Raw genomic sequence first — 21242 nt, 5'->3', positions numbered from 1 at the left:
CAATACACCAAAGTATTAAAAATGAAACATCCCCACTGGGGCTGACAGCATATGGGGGCATCAGTAGACTGCTCACCCCACCTATCTGGGCAGCAGGGCAGAAGCAAGAAAAAGGGGAGGCCATATGTCAATTAAGGTTTTCCCTGGGGCACTCACAGTGTAGTTGACTTATACGTTATGAGGGACGTCCATGATGATAGAGGCAGGCTGGGGACACAGAGTGAAGCGCAGATTCTTAAACAACCCACAGTTGGTGATAAACTCCTTCTTTTGGAGGGTTAGCAGTGCTGGAGATTGGATTGCTGTTACATTGGCTTGCAGGTACATCTGCATGGACCAGTATTCAGCTTCGCTGGGAGTATCTCCTATGTAGCCAGGTCTACTCCACTGCATGACAGTGATACAGCAGTGTGTTCTCACAAATATCAGAACTGAGACCCAGAACTCTAGACAGAGTCTACATTTATAGGTTTGGTCTGTCTCAGCAACCAATGAGCCACTTGCTAAGTCAGTGGCAAGAATTCCAGTAGTTGCATTTAGCAATGTCCTAAATCCAGGCCATTAGAGAAACACAAGAGGTTTTTATTCAAAATGTTTTTATTCAAATATTTTAAAAGTTCTTAAGACATAGAAATATATAAATGTGGTATCACTGTAATCATACTGACCAAAAGAATAATGGGGAAATCTCACAATAATAGCTGTAAAAACAAAGCCATTCAGAAAATAGAGCAACTGATTTTTGGGGATTTTTTTCAAGCTTCGCAGGACGTGGCACATAATATTAAATGGTGCCATTAGAAAGCTCTAAAATTTTATTTTTCCATTTAAAGATTCATATAAAGGATTGTTATTCTGAGAAATATGCTGAAAGAACTGGAAATAATTCCAAATGTGGCACAATTTTACGAAAAAATCCAAACATGCCAATTTATATGATTTTTAGCTCTTTTAACCTATAAAAAATGTAAACAAAAATGACTCTATTTTGTCATATTCTGACATGTAACTTTTTCATACTTTTGGCACAAGGCCTTGTGTAACATGTTATTTTTCAGTTTTTTATGGATATGATTTTAGGGACTGTACAAATCTATCACATTTTATTCAAATGTTATTGGTGCCAATTGCTAATTGGCGCCAAGTTGTGTTTTGGATATTTGTACATTGTTCCATTAAGGCTTTCACTGTATGGGATAATCATAGACCAGGAATTTTTAAACATGGAGATTTAAATTTGATTGACGATTCTGATTGGTTAGTGGTCCACACTGTACAATGGACAGAACAGGACCAGCCAAACTAAACAATCTTGGGAGAAGAGCCTTGGTTAGAAAAGTAAAGAACAACCGCAAAATCATTGTGACTGAGCCCCAGAGATGCAGTAGGGAGATCGGAGAAAGTTTCACATAGTCAACTATTACTACAGCCCTCCTGCAGTCGGGGCTTTATGGCAGAGTGTGCTGATGGAAGCCTCTCCTCGGTGCAAAACATATGAAAGCCTGAATTGAATTTGCAAAAAAAAAAAAAATGAAGCCCTCCAAAACAATGAGAAATAAGATTCTCTGGTCTGATGAGACGAAGTTTGAACTTTTTGGTGTTAATTCTAAGCTGTTTGTGTGGAGAAAACCAGGCACTGCTCATCACCTGCCAAATATAATCCCAACTGTGAAGCATGGTGCTGGTAGCATCATGCTATGGTTTTTTCTTTCAGCAGCAGGGACAGGACAACTGGTTGAAATTGAAGCATACATGAATGTGCCCAAGTACAAAGATATCCAGGATGAAAACCCTTCCAGAGTGCTCTGGACCTCAGACTGGGCCAAAGGCTCACCCTCCAACAAAACAATGACCCTAAGCACACAGCAACAATTACAACACAGTGGCTTCAGGACAACTCTGTGACTCTTGATTCTTGACTTGCCCAGTCTGAGCCCTGACCTAAACCTAATTACAGGCGGTCCCCTACTTAAGGACACCTGACTTACAGATGACCCCTAGTTACAGACGGACCCCTCTACCCACTGTGACCTATGTTGAAGCTCTCTGAATGATTTACTATAGTCCCAGACTGCAACAATGAGCTGTTAAGTGTCTGTAATGAAGCTTTATTGATAATCCTTGGTCCCATTACAGCAAAAAATTGACTCCAAATGGTCAAAAAAATTTTTTGACTGGAAATAAAATGATAAAATATAAAGTTTCCACTTACATACAAATTCAACTTAAGAACAAACCTATGGAGCCTATCTTGTACATAACCCGGGGACTGCCTGTATGCATCTCTGGAGAGACTTGAAAATGGCATCCACCAACATTCACCATCCATTCTGCTGGAACTGGAGAGGATCTGCAATCAAGAATGGAAGAAAATCCCCAAATCCAGGTGTGCAAAACATGTAGCATCATTCCAAAGAAGACTCATGATGTTCTGAATGCTTTCAGTTTTTCTTGTTTAATACACTTCTGTTTTTTTCAAGATGGGATGCAGAGTGTACATTAATGAGCAAAAAATATGAACTTGGCTGCAATGAAACAAAGTGTGAAAAATTGAAAGGGGTCTGAATACTTTTCGTACCCACTGTATACACCAAATGACCTGAAGTACATTAAAGCTAAAAGGTGCATTCAATCAATCCTAGATAGATAAACATTAGAAGTTAAATAGGTTGCAGTCCAGTAAAGCATTGCTGTGTGGTAAAGAAGGTGTCCCACAAAAAAGTCTCTTGTGATACTGATCTGTCTTAGGTATAGGTAATCAAAATAAAATCTTGGAAATAATATTCAATTTAAAGGGGTATTCTCGTCTCGGCATTTGCATTTAGTTTAATTAATCTGCCATATATAAACATTTCTTCAATTAGATGTTATTAAAACTAATTTACCTGTGTGAAGATAATTTCTCATAAATGTAGCCATATGGTCCCTAAGAAACAAGACTGTGTCCTTGGATACGGCCACCTCTGCTGGAGTGATTGCACAAAGAAACAAATCGTTTTTGTATATGAAATGTCCGGGAGTTACTGCGGGTCCTACAGCCGTCCTGTGGTTATGATTGCTGAATCCAGTTGGTCAGGCAGGGCTCAATAGCGCATGTCTGGCCACTGCTGCCAAAATGTGAGGTGGTCGTATCTGAAGCCATCTCGTTTCTAAGGGAAAACATGGCTACATTTATGAGAAATTATCTTCACAAAGGAACATATTTTTTCACAACATCCAATTGAAGAAATGTTTACATAGGACAAATGAGTTAAATTAAATGTTAATGCCCAGATGGGAGTACCCCTTTAAAACATTTTTTAAAACTTCCAGGTACATTGGAACACAAATTCTCACTAAGTAAATCTCACAAAGAGTTCTCTACACGTTGGCAATAAGAACAAAAGACTCTGCTAGTGCTTTTGTGTTTCACAGGTTCCCTTTATATAAAATATTTAGTTTAGTTTATATTTAAATGTAACACTTACATCCTTACTCTCCTGCATTCCCTTTTTGGGGACATATTTCTAAGCTACCTTACTCTGCCTGCTAAGTCCATGGTTCTAGTTCAGAAGTAAGAGTAACGTCATCAGTGGTGTGGTTGACCCTCGTACAAGCTTTTAACCTTGTTAACTCTGTGAGAACTGCATGATGTTTACTTTACACAGCAAATAGCATTATCTGCAGAATATGGGCTTGGTTCTAGAAAAACGATATAAATTGAGACGTTTGCTACATTGTGCAACGGGTCTCAGCTGCAACATCTACAGAAGATGAAGAGACTATTTTTAATTCTGTTATGCCTGGCGGTTGTCGACGGGGTAATAAGGTAAGTGGTCGGTTTGAGCTCAACCTGCACTTCAACATAGAACACTCTTCTGAAAAGATCTCAGAAGTTCCTATCATTGGACTTGCCAACTTTGGGGGTTCAGTGGGTGATCAAGCTTGTTTGTTTGTATATAGTTGTGGATATGGTCACTATTTCTGTGGTCTTGAACATAAATATTGTGCTTTACCATAGAATACCTCTGAAGAGACAGAAATCATTGAGAAAAACCCTCAAGGAAAAAGGACGTCTCTCTGATGTATGGACAAGAAAGGGGCTAGAATTATTGCAGTCATGCAATTCTCCTGAAACTGCCAGTGAACCCCTTCTGAATTATTTTGATGTACGTATTTTAGATATTTCTTTCTAGGTAGTAATGAATATAAAAAGTAATTGAGGTACTTAATGTTATTTATGAGCATGTTTTATAACTGCATATTCTGCCTTTATTCAAAAACATATGATGACCAAGCCTTTCCAGTATATATATTATTATATTATTTAGATATATACTATAAGGAAAATAAGTATTTGATACATGGCCGATTTTGCAAGTTTTCCCACCTGCAAAGAAAATATACCCTGTATTTTTTAATGTATGTACATTTCAACAGCAAGACATAATTCGGTAATAACTTTAGAAAGCTTTAACCATTTTGGTTTTTCGTGACATTTTGTACTTCAAGTTAGTGAGACATGTTTGCAGTTTAGCAATGACAATCTGATTGATCCAGGGGAGGTATGGGAGAAGGTTGTGTGGTTAGAAGAGGAAAAAAACCCAAAAAACTTCTTATCAATTCCACTTACCATGAGTGGGATGAGAATGATTACTACAACCTCAAGAACATTGCCCCAACACCGAAGCATGGTAATATCATATTTTAGGGATGCTTTCTGCAAAGGGCACAGGGTGACTGCACTGTATTGAAGGGAGTATCCATGTGGTTATGTATCACAAGATTTTAGCCAACAGCCAAGCATTAAATATGGTTGTAGGCTGGGGCTTACAGCATGACAATGACCCAAAAAACACAGCCAGGCAACTCAGAAGTTGCTCCATAAGAATTGTTGTTGAGTGGTCTAGCCAGACTTCAGACCCCAGACTTGAACCCAAGCAAAGGATCTTCAGAGGAAGCTGCAAAATAGTTGAAGAACTACAGGAACATTTACAGACCTATCTGTTTTGTGAAGGTGGGAAAACTTGAAAAATCAGCACTAACATCTACTCATTTTCCCCGCTAAAGATAATTAAACTTAGCTTCTAATGTTAAAATGCTCATGTTATAAACATTTATAGCTGTTGCTATGTTTAAAATAAAACTATTTTCTTTATGTCTTTCAAGGTGGAATATTTTGGACAGATCTCCATTGGAACACCTCCTCAAGTGTTTACTGTGGTCTTTGATACAGGCTCCTCAAACTTATGGGTTCCATCTATATACTGCACAAGCCCAGCATGCAGTAAGAATGTTATACAAAGAGTACATTATAAACCTGTACAATATATACACCTAAAACACAAGGATAGTATATTTGGTGAAAGTGCCCTATACAGCAATCACAAAGCACCTCCATGAGACTCTGTTTTTAAAACATTTTGTCTCAGTTGAGAAAAATTTTAATAACCAGCATCAGATTGGCAGTGGTCTGACATGAGGCACCCTTCTGATCTAGAATTTAAAGCTGTGACCTTCTAGTTTATAATATTGTGTCCAGTCTTCAAGTGGCCTGTGTACAGTTCACTTCTATTCAAGCGACTATGAATATGCTGCAATATAAAACACAACTCCTTTTTAACTATTTAATTCAATAAAGTATGGTGTGTTGGTCTTTGCTAAATACTGATCACCAATCCTTAATCAGTTTCAAAATACCTCTTTAAAAGGAAATTTGCCACCAGGATGAAAGGCTGTGTGCAAATGTGCTTGAGGGACTCCAAGCTCCATTAACACCTATGGAACCTATTGCCCACAATTTGCATACAAGTCTTTCATCCAGGTGGTAGATGCCCTTTAAACTATGTTACAGATTTGGATTTGCAGTATTCAATTACCGGTATATATCATTTTTTCCAGGATAGATTTATTGCAGCTGATATAAAACAAGTTGCCCTTATCAACCCTTGATAAAATGATAAGTGGATCTGATTGTTGTGGATTGCTTGGTAAACGACACCACTCTTAATAATTTTCCCAATTTGAATATTCATTTCACAATTTTATTATTTAATCTCTTTTTTGTCAGTGAAAGGAAACATTACTGGATGACATTCAGATACAAAAACCATCACAGATTTCTATTCAATTCCATTACCTGGCAACTCCTTCTTTGATCTGATGAAAAATTATTCTTTCTTGTGCCACTAGTAGTAGCTAATTTCATATGGATATATCATAGTTGTCTACATTTACATACAATGAGCTCCACCTGGCGTCTGCAGGCAGCCAGACCTTTATTATGTTACTTTGTGACTAGAAAGAAGTTGGAAATTTGTGGCCCTGCATAAAGAAACAAGGTTTTGATTTTGGAAGTTTTAGGTGAAAAAATGTATTTAATCCTTCCTAATCTAATGAAATGTAAGTGAGAGGCAACATTTTTATGCAATGCATAGTGGTACAGATCCACAATATTGCACAAACAGAAATCTATAATCCCCCAATGTAGCCACTTTTATATGGGTGCAAATTTTCTGCAGAAAACAAATCAGAACATGTTCCATCACATGCAACATTCTGAAGGTACAGGTGGTCCCTAACTTAAGGACATCCGACATACAGACAACTTCTAGTTACAGACGGACCTCTCTGCTCACTGTTTTATTGATAACTCTTGATCCCAAATTTTGTCTCACAATCAAAAAATATACGAGTCCTGTTTTGACTTACATACAAAATCAACTTAAGAACAAACCTAAAAAAAACTTAACCTGGGAACTGCCTTTACTGTCCACTAGAAGCATTTTATCTAAATGAATGTAAAACAGTATTGGTGTCTTTATTCCATTTTATGTATAAAGTTTGAGTTTTAGCAGTAGTTCTATGGTAACTTTCTGCTAATTTAATAGTTGCTATGTCCCTTAAGAGAAATAGAATTGGGAAGATGAAATCTAACTGTCAGATTCTTATCTTCCCCAACATCTGTCATTGAGGGAAAGTCAGGTGACCCCACACATATTAGGTGATTTGCTGCTTCCACCAAAATATGTGTATGCAATGAGCCAGCTTTTATGTACTCACTGCATTGCTTAAATTTAACCCCTGCTTTTTCTAACAGCTGAACACTCCAGGTACCAGCCAAGTCTGTCTTCTACCTATCAGTCAGATGGTCAATCTTTCTTTATCCAATATGGAACTGGCAATTTAACAGGCGTACTAGGAATTGATCAAGTTACTGTAAGTACCGTATCTGAAATTATGTCTGTTGAAAGGGTAATAAATGATACATTTTATTAATGTCTTGGACATTAACATTTGTGGGTTTTCCAGTCACTTTAACAAATGACCTAACCATCTGATGTCATCAGTAGTTGATTATTGGGGTTCAACACCTAGCACCTCCATGGGTCACACTTATATCAGCTCTCAAACCAGTGAGTGGCACCATTTAGTGCAGTTGGTGGGCAGGGTCACACACGCTAACTGGTCAAATATGAATGACCTTCTCCATTGAGAGGTCATTAATCAATAAACTCCAGGGGCTGCCTCAGCTCATTTGCAAATAGTCTGCTTTTTACTCAAAATACCGCTACCCTTGACTATGGCCAGTGACTGCAGCTTTACTCCTATCACCTCAACAGGTTAAGAGCAGATCATGTTCACACCCTGGACAACGTACACAACTCATACAGTCATACCATAACTACAATGTTAGGTGTAAACCCTTTTCACCTAGAACACATTTTTATTTTTGCTTTTGACCCACTGTCTCTCTCTTGCATATTAATATTGTACATAACTTAAAACAGATTTATAATTCATTTTCAACCCTTTTTTGGCCTTGCTCTAGAAAGACATGCAGTAGCAAAAAAGAAATATGACATATAGGGCATAGGGTTTCTACTGTTACTTTAATGGTGGGGTGGGGTGACACCTCGCCCAACACTTAACGGCTTTTCAGGAATGCTGACAGGCTTGGTACTATACGGCTTATGAAGAAGCAAATTGATTTATCAACTGTGTAGCAGCCATGTGGAACCACTCTAGCTCCAACTGAAGGGAACAGGAACAGAGCTGCAGGAAATCCACCCTGCTACTTTACAGAACCTAGTAGAAGTTGTAAACAGCTGATCATATGCTGATTGGGTGTCACTCAATCCTATATATGTACATTTTTATCATGGCTTTTATTGTTTTGTCTATCTATGTATGGTATTTGTGTATCACCAGGAGCGTCAATTCCTTGTCTGTATCCTATATTATAGGTTCAGGGCATTACTGTACAGAAACAGGTGTTTGCAGAGAGTGTATCTGAGCCTGGAAGCACCTTCCAGGATGCTAATTTTGATGGAATTTTGGGATTGGCATACCCTTCTCTTGCTGTTGATGGATGCACACCAGTGTTTGATAATATGATTGCCCAGAATGTAGTGGAACTGCCATTATTTGGTGTCTACATGAACAGGTAACAATTGCACCTTCAGGAAGAGTATCAAGTCTGGATGGTGCTCAGACTAAAGTTTGTTTTTTCTCAGTATAATAATGTTACATCATTCTTCACTATGTTCAATTTTTTTCTGCATTTATTCAGGGATGTAAACACATCATATAGGTAATATAAGACTTATATGACATATATATGACACATAGCTCATTATAGTAAATAAGATTACAGGAAATCACTGCACCAATTTATCTACCTTAACTACATGATATGTTATGCAGGGCTTTGTTTTTATATTGCAGCTACTCCTTCCATGCCAAAAGTTAACTTTAGTAATATGCAAATGGGGCTGAATTGCTGGGGGGGGGGAATGTTGGCTGAGCACCTCAGAGGTAGAGATGAGCGGACCTGACATTCCTGTTCTGGTTCAGCAGCACGACCTCGATGTATTAGCAGATTAGCCCCCAGCTAGTAGCCATGGCTATGATTGGTCAGGAGGACACAGCGTTTACCAATCATAGCCTAGGGGCGTCAAATTCCTGGATTGGGTTCTTGGCTACCAAGCAGGCAATATGTGGCCAAACCTGAATCTGAACGGGGTCCACTCATCTCTACTCATCTCTAGATAACAGCATTAACAAAACCCCTAACTACACTTCCACCTCCCAGGGATTTCACTCATCTTTCCACCTTTAGCTATGTCACTCGTGGGTCCAGTGAGATGTGGAGACAGAGCCCCTGAGGTGCTGCCAAAACACTTGTGACTCATTTGCATATTTCTAAAGTGAAGTTTTGGCAGGGAAGGAGCAGCTGGACAACAAAACCAAAAGTTATAAGCTGTATGTGTGGGCATAGCCCTATATAACATATAGCAGTTATTTTGGGTATGTAAATCAAGTGGTGATGGGGTCCAACCTGTTTTTTTCCCTGTTACTGATTGCTATAAATCAAATTTTTCAGGGATCCCAACTCCCAAGAGGGTGGAGAACTTGTTTTTGGTGGCTTTGACACATCACGTTTCTCTGGTCAACTTAACTGGGTTCCAGTTACTGTTCAGGGATACTGGCAAATCCAAGTTGATAGGTAAGTCATTGAAGAAACTTCTCAATGTGAAAGGAACAAAGGGTTTTCTGGGTGAAAGCGTTTACTGACCTATCCTAAGGGTCCATTAAAATTGATATATATTTTTATTAAGGAAATAGATTTTGATGATATAGTCAATTTAAATAATACATTTAAATAATTATTGTAATAAAAACTGATTCAATATTTCTGTTCAGCATCCTGGTAGAAGGACAAGAGGTATTTTGTAGCCAAGGATGCCAGGCTATTGTAGACACAGGAACTTCTATGATCACAGGCCCAACAACTGATATTCAGCTTCTGCAAGAATACATTGGAGCTACAGAAACAGATGGAGAAGTAAGAGCCAAACATACACTGTCCTTTATTAAACCATTAAAATAGTGACCCACAGAGTGCACCAGAGTACATTACTTTGCACATGCAAAACTCTCATAAACTGAGTGCACCAGTTTTTTTCTGGTGCACCCAATTTGACAGGTGTGTGCTGCAATTATGACGGACTTGCCGGCATAAATGTGGTGGCCCCATGCAAATGCGCATTGGAACTTCCCTATAGGTGCATTGTATTGTGTTGTGGTTGCACATGTGTTTATGTACAAACTGTACCAGAAAACTGGCGCAGACTGGGTAATAAATGTGGGCTTTAGATTTAATGATGTGCTTTAATTTTTTCAGACATAGCTAATACTGTTTTATTAATTAATTATTTCCCACATTAACATCTCCATTCCTTTAACAATATATTGATATACCATTTTATTTTAGATATGGACTATAATCATTGCTTAAAGGGTTATTATAAGGGTTATAAAAAATATTTTTTTGTCCATAAAAGCACAAATTTTGTCCATGGACTATTTCTGGTATTACAGTCATACCTAGTCAAGGTTCTGGGACAAGGAAAACAAAGTAACAATTGTGTGACATAGAATCTTATCTTTTTTGCTGTTTTAGTATGGTGTAAGTTGCAGTAACCTAAGCTCTATGCCCACCGTGACCTTTGTTATCAATGGGAATAACTACGACTTATCACCTAACCAGTATACACTACCGGTAAGTTCATCAAAATATTACATTATTTTGGCTACAGCAACCAGATGTTTCTCACCTACCTGTCTTCTTGTTTAGAGATATAACAATATACGGTATATAGCATTATATGACGATTTTGAAATAAATAGAAACAACAGCGTTACTGACAGCAGACAACAAAGTATACAGCAGTAGGCTTTTGTTAGGTCTTCCATTGTTTTGCACCATTATTGGATATGTGTAAGTTATGCAATAATACAACTATGTTTCAAATAATGAATTACTTGGTAGAATTGTAAACAAAAAAGCAGGTGTGGCTAAATGGGCAATAATACCAAAATGTATTAGATATGCTTTAAAAAACATTAAAATTACACATCATTCCAGTCATACATACAGTCTACAGCCATGACAAGTTCCCCTTCTGTAAACCCACCAAGCAATCAGTATGTAAATAATCCAAACTTTGCCTGCTTGCTATAATCTATCCATAACTTCTAAAAGTACAATAGGGCTAGTGCTAAACATGAATGTACCTTCAAAAATTAATCAATTCCACACGCCGTACTAAGAATATCTAATTTATGCTGTAGCTATAAATGACACATTGGTAGATAACAGGTACACCAAATGAATCTTGACCATAGAAAGGAGCAACAAGCAAGGGTCTTGAGGGGGAATTGGCAAGTCAGTAAGTAGAGGGCAAACAGCACCAAAGCCTCATATAAAAGTACATGAAGGGGGCTTTGTTACGCAGGTTAGGAGGGAGAGTACCCATATGTCAAAATGTACATTTTAATATAGAGAGCTGAAGAAGAGCAGATTCAATGTCAAACCACAAGGACAAACCACCATTCATGGTAGTCAACTGGGCAAGCTGGGCCGTAATAGTACCTAGTCAGATGTGGGACAGACATAACACCTGTATTCTTATGGTAGTGCATAAGATGTTCCTTAATTATAGGTCTTTTACCTGCCTAAATAAAATGAGAGATGGCTTTCTGGAAACCATGAAGGTCCTTAATGACTAAAGGTATAGGAAACTACTTTGGCGGTCAAAACATCACAAGATGGGGGAATAAAGTCATCAGACTGTTCATCTAATCTTGAAGTATTTTGCAGTCATCTTCTTCAATAAAGGTATAGGGAGACACCTGAATAAGTTTATCTTACCAAACAAAGAAATCATGAATTTACAAAATCACCTAAGCTGGCTTGTATGAAAGGATATAGTTAGTGGAGTATAGCTAGTCAAAGGAAGAGCTGATCTTAACACCCAAGTAATTTATATATTTATTATGCGAGGCAAAGCCAAGGTTAAGCTCAATTAATCTCTTCATAAGGGGAGGAAGGTTACAATACAGGGTCTCTGTCTTGCTGTAATCAACTTTTAGGCCACAGATTTCTAACAATGCCAAGAGGTTTGGTAATGACGTAAGCTGCTTTTTAATAGTGAATAGTAAATAGTCTTCGACCAATGAGGACACCTGAGGTTTTGTAAATAAATCAGTGATGGAGCCCGTCAGGGGCGTCTCAGGTGTTTTGAAAGTTTTCCTCTATTTCCAGACATCATTTCGACACATAGTATAGCAACCTTTTCATACATAGTCCTGTGGCCAAGACAAGGAGGCATCCTCTATGCCAAGAAGAGAGACTGCTCTGCCATAGTATCATAAGAGACTGCGGAACCCTCTGCCGCAGGATGTTGTGATAGTGGATACCTTGGGCCTGGATGCCTTTCTTGAGAGGTAAAATAGTATAGGTTATGGGAACAAAATTTTTTTTTGTTAATGGGATCATGATATAGGGAGTTATTCTGAGTTCCTCATTTGAGATTGAAAAGGATATTATTTTATACTCTTAGCCAAATGGCTGCCGTGGCCACACAAACATACATTAGGTGTAGAAGCACCCTAAGAGCAGTATCAGGTTTCTTGTTAGATATTACAACAGAGGCGAGGAGCTGTAGAGCAGATTCTGACAACACACACAAAGGTATGGTTACAAACTTTTCATGTCTGATATCAAACACAGACTGTAGCTTTGTATGGTGAACACTTCTGGAAGACCCCCTTTAACAGGTCAAATGTTCCAGAATAAGCTATATTCAGCATTCAAACTGTACGTGAGAACTAGGAAGAACTAAGCTGGAGAGAAGAAAAAAAATTAAATGTTGGTCAGGAACTTTCCACTGAGGCCTTATGTCGTACATATAATAGGTTTTACTAATAGTTAACTACAACATGGAAACTTGAATTCATGTTACAATGTTATCTTTGTTACTTAATGACTAAAGCATCTTTAATGCAAATATGAGCATGTGACTATAGACACAACACAGAAATAATGGATCAATATCTAGTAATTTACTGCCCATTGTCATGAAAAATAAACACAGCCATGTTCTAACCATTCCATTCATATACATGGAGAATTAAGAAGAATGAGTGTGATTCACGCTAACCACTTCATTCTTGGTAGACTCTGATAATATATCCAGGTGTGCTCCTTAGCAAACACTATTAAATTGACATTTATTCTTGGCCTGTATCCCATATATTATGTAATGAACATGACACAGCATAATGTAATGATAAAAAAGGAAATATTACTTATTATATATACACATATGACACGTATAAATTCTAATTATTTATTTATTTATAAATATCTGCTTATTCTGAGCTAAAGTGTCAAGTCTAAATCAGTGCTTGACAACTTTGTATACACATGCAAGAAGATAGAATGGTAATATATTGCTTGATCTGTAATAAAAATCCATTTCCATTCAGAACACATATAAACTGCAGTTTATTGGGAAATTATTGCTTCTCATAAATATTTGTTTGTGAACTACTATAGAACTACACCAGTCTCCCAACTGCAATTTTAGTGATAAATGGAGCCCCCTCCCTTAGATGAGGCATAGGCCCCAAGCACATGAAAGTATATGTTGGACGTATGTATGCTCACAGTATAAGCGGTAGCTAGCATACGGCCACATGCTCTATTTTATGAAGTATGTATGGCCCGTGTATGCCCGCGTTTCGGCCTGGGTGTAGGATACGTTTGTGTGCATGAGGTGGTAGATATTATTGTCACAAGTTCACCAAAATAAAGGCTCTTCTAAAATGTTATTCTGTCAATTGGTATACCTCCTGATACCCTGATACGCACATATAAATTAATGCTTGGCTAAGCTTGAAAGTGTCCTCAATGGGCATAAAAAAACCTGCACCCTATTTTTTTTAACAGACTTCCCAGAATATATTTTGTCCATTGGATATCCATAACCACAATAAAGTGTAGTGCATATTCGGGCAGCAGTTCTCCTGAATATTATATTGCCTCTTGTATAAATACCACACCAACTAAGAAAACATATAGTGCTATACAGTATATACATATCTATATATATATATATATATATATATATATATATATATATATATATATAATCTTCGAATACATGGGCAACTAATTTACTCTACATACAACTGCTAATTTCTTGTAGCAGCAATTCCCCAAATTACAATATAGCACTAGCAATCCCTCACTAATTCAAATATAGCACTAGCATCCCTTCATTAAAGGTAACCTATCATCAGAAGAGCTTTTTCTGCCTTTCCCATGTCTTTATAGTAGTGTGCACATAGCCAAAGAGTTTTTATAGTAAAACTGCCTTTTTCCAAAAAAAAAATAAAAAAATGTTAGATCAAAGTTTACCTTTCTGTATGCAGACCTGTGCTCCTAGTCCCATGGGAGTGGCCAGTGAGGAGGGGGGAAGAAATATATGACATCCTGAGGGGGGAAGCAACGGCGGGGAGAAGATATGGGGGACATGGGAGTTTTTTTTTTAAAATTGATGCATTACAGAACGAATCCTGAGGATGGGGGAAACCACTCCTCACTGCCCACTCCCATGGGTCTGCATACACTGCTCTGCATACAAAAAAGGTAAACTTATTTTGGGTTGTGGACTTGTGCTCTTAGTTATGGCATGATAACTGAATGCAACTTAAAATATGTAAAACAAACCCCAACCAATCCCACAAAAGAGGGTGTGTGTACATTTATGTGGCATGGCACTTCACAGGGGAAGAAAACACCTCCCTGAGGCATGCCGATACACGTAGAAACACATCCCAATACAAATACAAAAAATTATAATACAGCAATTTGATTTATATCTACAAACTCTAACTGGCAATAGTTAATGAGAGTCCATCTATCAAAAGGAAATAGATTAATAAAATTAGCGCTCAGTTCAATGGCTATAGATTTCAAAAACAGAATAAATAACTGTAATAAATATATATATATATATATATATATATATATATATATATATCGGTTACATTAATTATAACATGTTGATCCCAAGAATTATAGCCAAAAGAATGATACATATGACAGAGGACATTTAATTTAGGGAAAATGACACTTCATTCATAACAATTCATTGATTTGTTATATCTACAACCATTTAATTGTAGTGCAATATCCGATCTTAAAGTGAGACCCAGTGATGACCTACATGCATCCAACATGCTTCTCTTTGGAGCAAGGTCCTACGTCGGTCACCTCCTCTTTTAATGGTATGAACTTTTTCAATACCATAAAAGCGAAAAGGGGAAACGTCTCCTGAATATTCACAAAATGTCTAGATATACCTGACATGTTATTTTCTGCACTTTTAGTGCAATCTCTCAAGTGTTTGCCATTCTGGTTTTCAAGTTGTGCATCCCACATAACAGACATTACAACTACCGCATTCAATGATGTATACTATAAATGTGGAATCGCAGTTGATGAAAGACACTTTGGAACACTTCAAAGTTGTCCACTTTACAGAAAGAATTCATATAGGTGCAGACATTACAACGCCAAGTGCCACAGTAGTAGAAACCTTTGGTATCCAACAAGGTATTTCTTTTGTACTGATCATTAGTGAATAGGCTAGGTGCAAGTGTAGAACCCAAAGTCAATCCCCTTTTGGACACATAGTTGCATCCATCTTTCAAAATTGTATTTAATTTGTCATCCTCATATAGTATGGGTAAACTCTTTTTCACAATGTCTATGAATTGAGAATAATCTGTACTGTATTATGTAGAAAAAGTAACTTTCGATTTGTGGAAATTCTGATCAATCTCATTGTTAGTAGATAAGAGGGTGATGCGATCTTTTGGTCTTGCAATCTCAAAACATCTATTTATGGCCAACATGGGGTAACCTCACATTAATAATCTTTGACCTAGGCTTTCTGCTTGATATATAAAATCTCCCATGTCTGAGAATGCCCTTTATAGCCTAATAAATTCTCCAACAGGGATAGACTTAAGGGTAGTGTTTAGCTGTTTTTTTTCTATATAAGACTACATTCAGACGGCCATTGCCCGCCGTACTGTAGCATAGCGGGCATACATCGGCATGCGGGGAGGGCAGGAGGAGGTGAGCGCTGCTCCTCCCCGCCCCTCTTCATATGGATATATGGCGCACGGCGCCGTATGCCGTGAAAAGATAGGACATGTCCTATCTTTTAACAGGGTACGGAGCGGTACAGTGCTGCGCATGTGCTGCACCATACCGCTCTCGTTCTGCGCCATACGCCCATTGCCGTCTGTGGGGGACGTATATCGGCCATATATACTTCTGCCGGATATACGTCCCCCATACAGCAGTGTGAATGTAGCCTAAGGCTGTTTTCACTCTGTTCTCCATCTGGCAACTTTTTAAGGAGAAAAAATAAGTCTCCTCTTTAATAATAATACAAGTTTATTTGTCCACGGATGGAAGTTAAACAGTGCAAAACGTTGACATACTGTTGCAATAGCTCCCATATTTATGGCCAGAGTAATGCCGTATATACAGAACAGAAAAGACCATACGGTTGTTTGCATGAGGCCTAAATCTGACACAGACAGTGAACAAGCCTGAGAGTGTGACAAGAGCAGGCTGAGCTCTGTAGTGCCGTGGCACTCTATCACTCGCTCCTGTATCCTCCTTCGGCACAGTTAATAATCAAAAATCATTTGTAAAACATGTTTTACCCACAACTTCATTTGTGTCACGTCTCCCCCAGACCAGGCAGAGGTGGCTTTGCTAGGTGAATGCCTACTCTTCGTCCCAGTGTATATTTTAGGCTTGTTTGTCATATGAACCACATTTTCTGCACATCATCCTGGCAACTTACTGAAATTGTAATTCTTGACTACTGCAACAAACATTAGCTGCTAGCCTAACCCATGTTACAGTAGCTCTGGATTTTATCAGCATGCTGATAAAATTCCAAAGTAAAGGCTGTGTTGATAGGTAAGTTTGTTATCTTTTGCTGTTTGTTACACATTCCTTGACAAATTACTCTTGGGTTAAATTTAGATTCATGCTATAGGTCAGTGGTGGCGAACCTATGCCCTTTCTGTGGGCACTCCACATCACCAGAGATGACTCCAGGTATCTTCCTGCAGTCCCAGACAGTCCAGGACTTGCTGTGCACAGAGCTATTATAAAGTGACAGTGCTATCTGGGACAACTGGAGGAGTGGAAAGGTGTGGACAGATCTGGATTATCATTGTAGCTCCTGCTCCAACCCTGACAATTCTTCCTGTTTATGGGACTCTGGAGGGAAACTACAATGATCATCCAAATTTCTTCTATTTTCTGCTTTATTGGTGTTCCCCAGGTGCTGGTATCAATGGAAGCTGTGACAGAACAGGGAGAATAAATCACAAATTAAATTTCTGTGCTGGCACTTTGCGATTAATAAGTCGGTCTTGGTTGTAGTTTGGGCACTCGGTCTCTAAAAGGTTCACCATCATTGCTATAGGTGAACATTTCTGACCAATCTAGCATTTTAATTCATGCTATGCTTTTAAAGGGTTTATCAGGTATCATAATGATTTTTACCAAATTATTGTATCTGATTTCTGCTTCAGAAAATACAGAAAGGTGTCCATATTGTGTTGCTCACCTTTATCTTTCCAATCTATAGCATATTTTCTGTTCTAACTCTATTTGTTAGAAATCAAAGTTAGCAGCAGAGAAGTCGGCAGAGTCTAATCATAACCTTATACTCAAAACCAAAAATACCCTTCACAAAGAAGGGAAAGGACAAGACTAACTATATACTTGTTAAGAATAAACAAATTATTTTATTATGTTAATGACATACACAAAAATAAATTTAATTAATTAAAAACATACACATAACATGCAGACAGGACGTGGCCCCATGATAAGGTGTCCACGATATGCAGTATAAAATGGGGTGATGAAATACAGAGAAGAATGGCGGCCACTGTGGAACTGTAGTATATACAAAGTAATGCTTAAGCAACTGGGCAAATACTAGCGCATTTGCACATTTAGTGCAGAGCTGTACATCAGTAAAGGTGTATATACAGCTGGGGGAGATCATCCAGCCATAGCATGAAGAGGAGACCTAACCCAATATATCCCAGTTCTTACCTGGTAGAGAGAAATAGGATTGTTCCACTGTCCAGGGAGACCACCTCCCCTCCCTGCGTTTCGGCTCAGAAGAGCCTTCGTCTGGAGGTGGCGTCTCCTCGGTCAGAGGGCACATAATAAGCGGGCATCAGACCAATGAACAGGTAAGCACTGGGATAAATTGGGTTAGGTCTCCTCTTCATACTATGGCTGGATGATCTCCCTGAGCTGTATATACACCTTTACTGACGTACAGTGCTGCACTAAATGTGCAAATGCCCATTTTTTGCAAATGCCTAGTATTTGCCCAGTTGCTTAAGCATTACTTTGTATATACTACAGTTCCACAGTGTCCAGAGTGTGGCCGCCATTCTTCTCTGTATTTCATCACCCCGTTTTATACTGCATATCGTGGACACGTCCTGTCTGCATGTTATGTGTATGTTTTTAATTAATTAAATTTATTTTTGTGTATGTCATTAACATAATAAAATAATTTGTTTATTCTTAACAAGTATATTGTTAGTCTTGTGCTTTCCCTTCTTTGTGAAGGGTATTTTTGGTTTTGAGTATATGGTCTTTGGACATACAGACTAGGTGTAGTTACTTAGGGGACTTTACCATGTAAGCAAACTATAATCTCTTATGTGCAACACACTATCTACGAGTACAAGTAACTTGTGACCCCCTTCTTGATCTGTGTCCATTCTTCATTCTATATCTAATCACAACCTGTCTTTGCTCTAAAGCTGGGTGAATTATCTCTTGCCCACAATTCTTATGATGCCTTGTGTTCTCAATGAGATTTCAACAAGTAAATTGAATGAGTTCTGCATAGTCTGTATATACAGAATCTAAATGATGACTGGCAACTTTCATCAAATCAAGGGGCATGGAGAATGGAATGAGTAATAGAACCCAGCATTGATATAGTTACATGAAGTGAAGTCCGGGACTAAGGATATGAGTGCAGGGACTAGTGGGAGAGAACTGCAGGGATGAAGATCTACAACTACAGAAGTAGTCATGGTATACAAGCAAAACTAGGTGGGTTTCTTCCTGAAAAATTGGCACAGGAAGGAAAAGATGGAACAAGTTTTTCTTATATTCAGGGCAAAGGTTTAAATTGATGCCCTATCCCTTTAAATTGTACCTAGGGCCGATTCTAGCCTTCTTTGACTGATCCCCACAAAGTGTAGAGTAGAAGACAACGTGGTGCTTAATGGGTGTGCCAGAAACCAACTGATTATTTGGTGAAATAGATCAACCAATATTTATTTGTAAACAGAAAACATCCAATTGGTAACGCATTTTGGGTATAGTATACTTCGTCAGACCGAATCTGGGGATGTGGTGGGTGCGAGCACAGCAGGTGCAATAGACTCTGTTGCAAAAGACCTACCAGCTCACAATAAGAAGGCATTGGTTCACTGCCCCTTTCTGATTGACACTACACATGCTGAAACCTATTAGGTTTTAAGAAACAAAGTGGCATCTAATACCTTACAGGTGACAAACTCATCTGGAAGAGGATCTCATTTTAAAGGATACCTGTCATCAGGTCTCTGTCACTAGTCCTGTCACTACTACCTGTTGGAGCACCTCACAAGGATCACAGCCAGTCATTTCATACATTAATCATTGTAAAATCATCTTTTCTTTATTATGTAAATGAGGCTGGTCACATGGTCAGAGGCAGTGATGTCACCCCTGTTATCCCTCCCCTCTCCTCCCCCTGCTCATGTCTGTGTGTAATGTATAGTAAAGCATTGCTAGTGTCTGTGCTATATCTGCTGACATGCTGCATCCTCCTAATACACAGAAACACAGACATCAGCTACACAAGTACCTGACATGTTGTGCTATAATATGGCTGCAGCCTGGAGCTGTTGTATCTCTACTATACACACACACAGGCTGCAGGGGATGCCAGCACCAGGAAGCACATCATTATACAGCCTCACACCATTATACAGGCTGTCAGTCAAGCACTGGGGGTGTGGCTGTGCCTCCCACTCATGAATAAGCTGGACAGTTTGAATATTCGAATGACTCATTGGACATCTCACAGGTCATTTGCATACAGTTTTAGGACCTCATTGCTTAGGTTTACAGGCATGTAGAGGGACGATGAAGGGATAGAGACAATGCTTTCTAATGGCAGTTTATGAAAATATATTTAGTTTAGGGGGTTATTTTGCCTGATGGGTTCTCTTTAACTTCTCCTGGCCATGGCTTATAAATGTAGAATTGACCATCAGATGTTTTTAGCTTCCTGTGCAGTGTCCGGGTTAGGGGTGGCCCCAACGCTATACTGAGCCTGCCAGGCACTGTAGAGATATCACCACATGTTGCTTCTCTCCGGAAGGCATTGTAAGGCGTGGTGCACCCCAATGGGAAACAGGCCCAGAAAGTCAGGGCCTGCAGAAGAAGATCTCTTCTTGCTCAGAAGGCTGGTACCTATTTTTTTACCATTTTTACCCCCTTACTTTACAATTCTTCTCAGTTTTATCGGTGTTTTAGCTCCTATTACTTAGTGATGGTCAGTTTGGACGGGGACTCTCTAAGCAGATGCTTCATGATCCCTCTAATTCTCTGTGGTTAGATTATCAGGGTACAAGGTTTATTTACACTTTCATTTAACTTCTGAACATTCTACCAGTATCTCACATACTAAGATGCTATAAAAAACAACATTCTAAAAGAACATTCTAAAAGAACAAAGCTGTCACTGTCCCCGTTTGGAGAGAAAGCATGGATAGTAGATTGTGGTATTAAGTAGATTTCTACATAATCTTTTCTTTTTCTATAGGATGGAGAAAACTATTGCGGCAGTGGCTTCCAAGGAATGGATATTCCTCCCCCTTCAGGACCTCTGTGGATTCTAGGAGATGTCTTTATTGGCCAGTTTTATTCTGTATTTGATAGAGGTGGCAATAGAGTGGGACTTGCACCAGTTGTTCCATATGAATCTGCAACAAATGGGATATAAAGTTTTTTTTTGTATTTAGCTCATAGAAAGGCACAGCAGTGTCAGACATCCTACTGTATAGATGAGCAGAATGAGTTTTATGCAGCATAATATATGTATCATGATATCAACTGTAAATGAATATATTTCTAAAATATTGCAATTTAGTTTTACATGAATTACACATATAAGATTTAAGATACATAACGGTAAACCTGTATAATGCACACTAAAATCAAATAGAATACAATGGATGGACATGGACTTTACAATGTTCAATTTTTAAAACTTTTAAAATTA

The 21242-nt window shown here is 38.4% G+C and overlaps 1 protein-coding gene across 1 annotated transcript; it reads left to right on the top strand.

The window, feature by feature from the left end:
* Positions 1-3701: 3701 nt before the first annotated feature.
* Positions 3702-21101, top strand: CTSE (cathepsin E). The gene is made up of 9 exons (XM_072137423.1): positions 3702-3808; positions 4001-4148; positions 5149-5266; positions 7079-7197; positions 8226-8425; positions 9365-9487; positions 9685-9826; positions 10445-10543; positions 20784-21101. Exons 1-9 carry the CDS (start codon positions 3753-3755, stop codon positions 20961-20963), a joined length of 1185 nt encoding a protein of 394 aa, XP_071993524.1. The 5' UTR covers positions 3702-3752; the 3' UTR covers positions 20964-21101.
* Positions 21102-21242: the final 141 nt, after the last annotated feature.

The sequence above is a fragment of the Engystomops pustulosus genome, chromosome 2, assembly GCF_040894005.1.
Source record: "Engystomops pustulosus chromosome 2, aEngPut4.maternal, whole genome shotgun sequence".
Lineage (NCBI taxonomy): Eukaryota > Metazoa > Chordata > Amphibia > Anura > Leptodactylidae > Engystomops > Engystomops pustulosus.
The sequence above is the reverse complement of the archived record's forward strand: the minus strand, read 5'-3'. Positions and strand labels throughout refer to the sequence as shown.

Bases quoted from the DNA above. Each gene is read 5' to 3' on its own strand.
- CTSE (XM_072137423.1), top strand. From the start codon at position 3,753: ATGAAGAGACTATTTTTAATTCTGTTATGCCTGGCGGTTGTCGACGGG. The intron at 8,426-9,364 runs GTAACAATTGCA...CAAATTTTTCAG, and splicing joins TTTGGTGTCTACATGAACAG to GGATCCCAACTCCCAAGAGG. The intron at 10,544-20,783 runs GTAAGTTCATCA...CTTTTTCTATAG, and splicing joins CTAACCAGTATACACTACCG to GATGGAGAAAACTATTGCGG.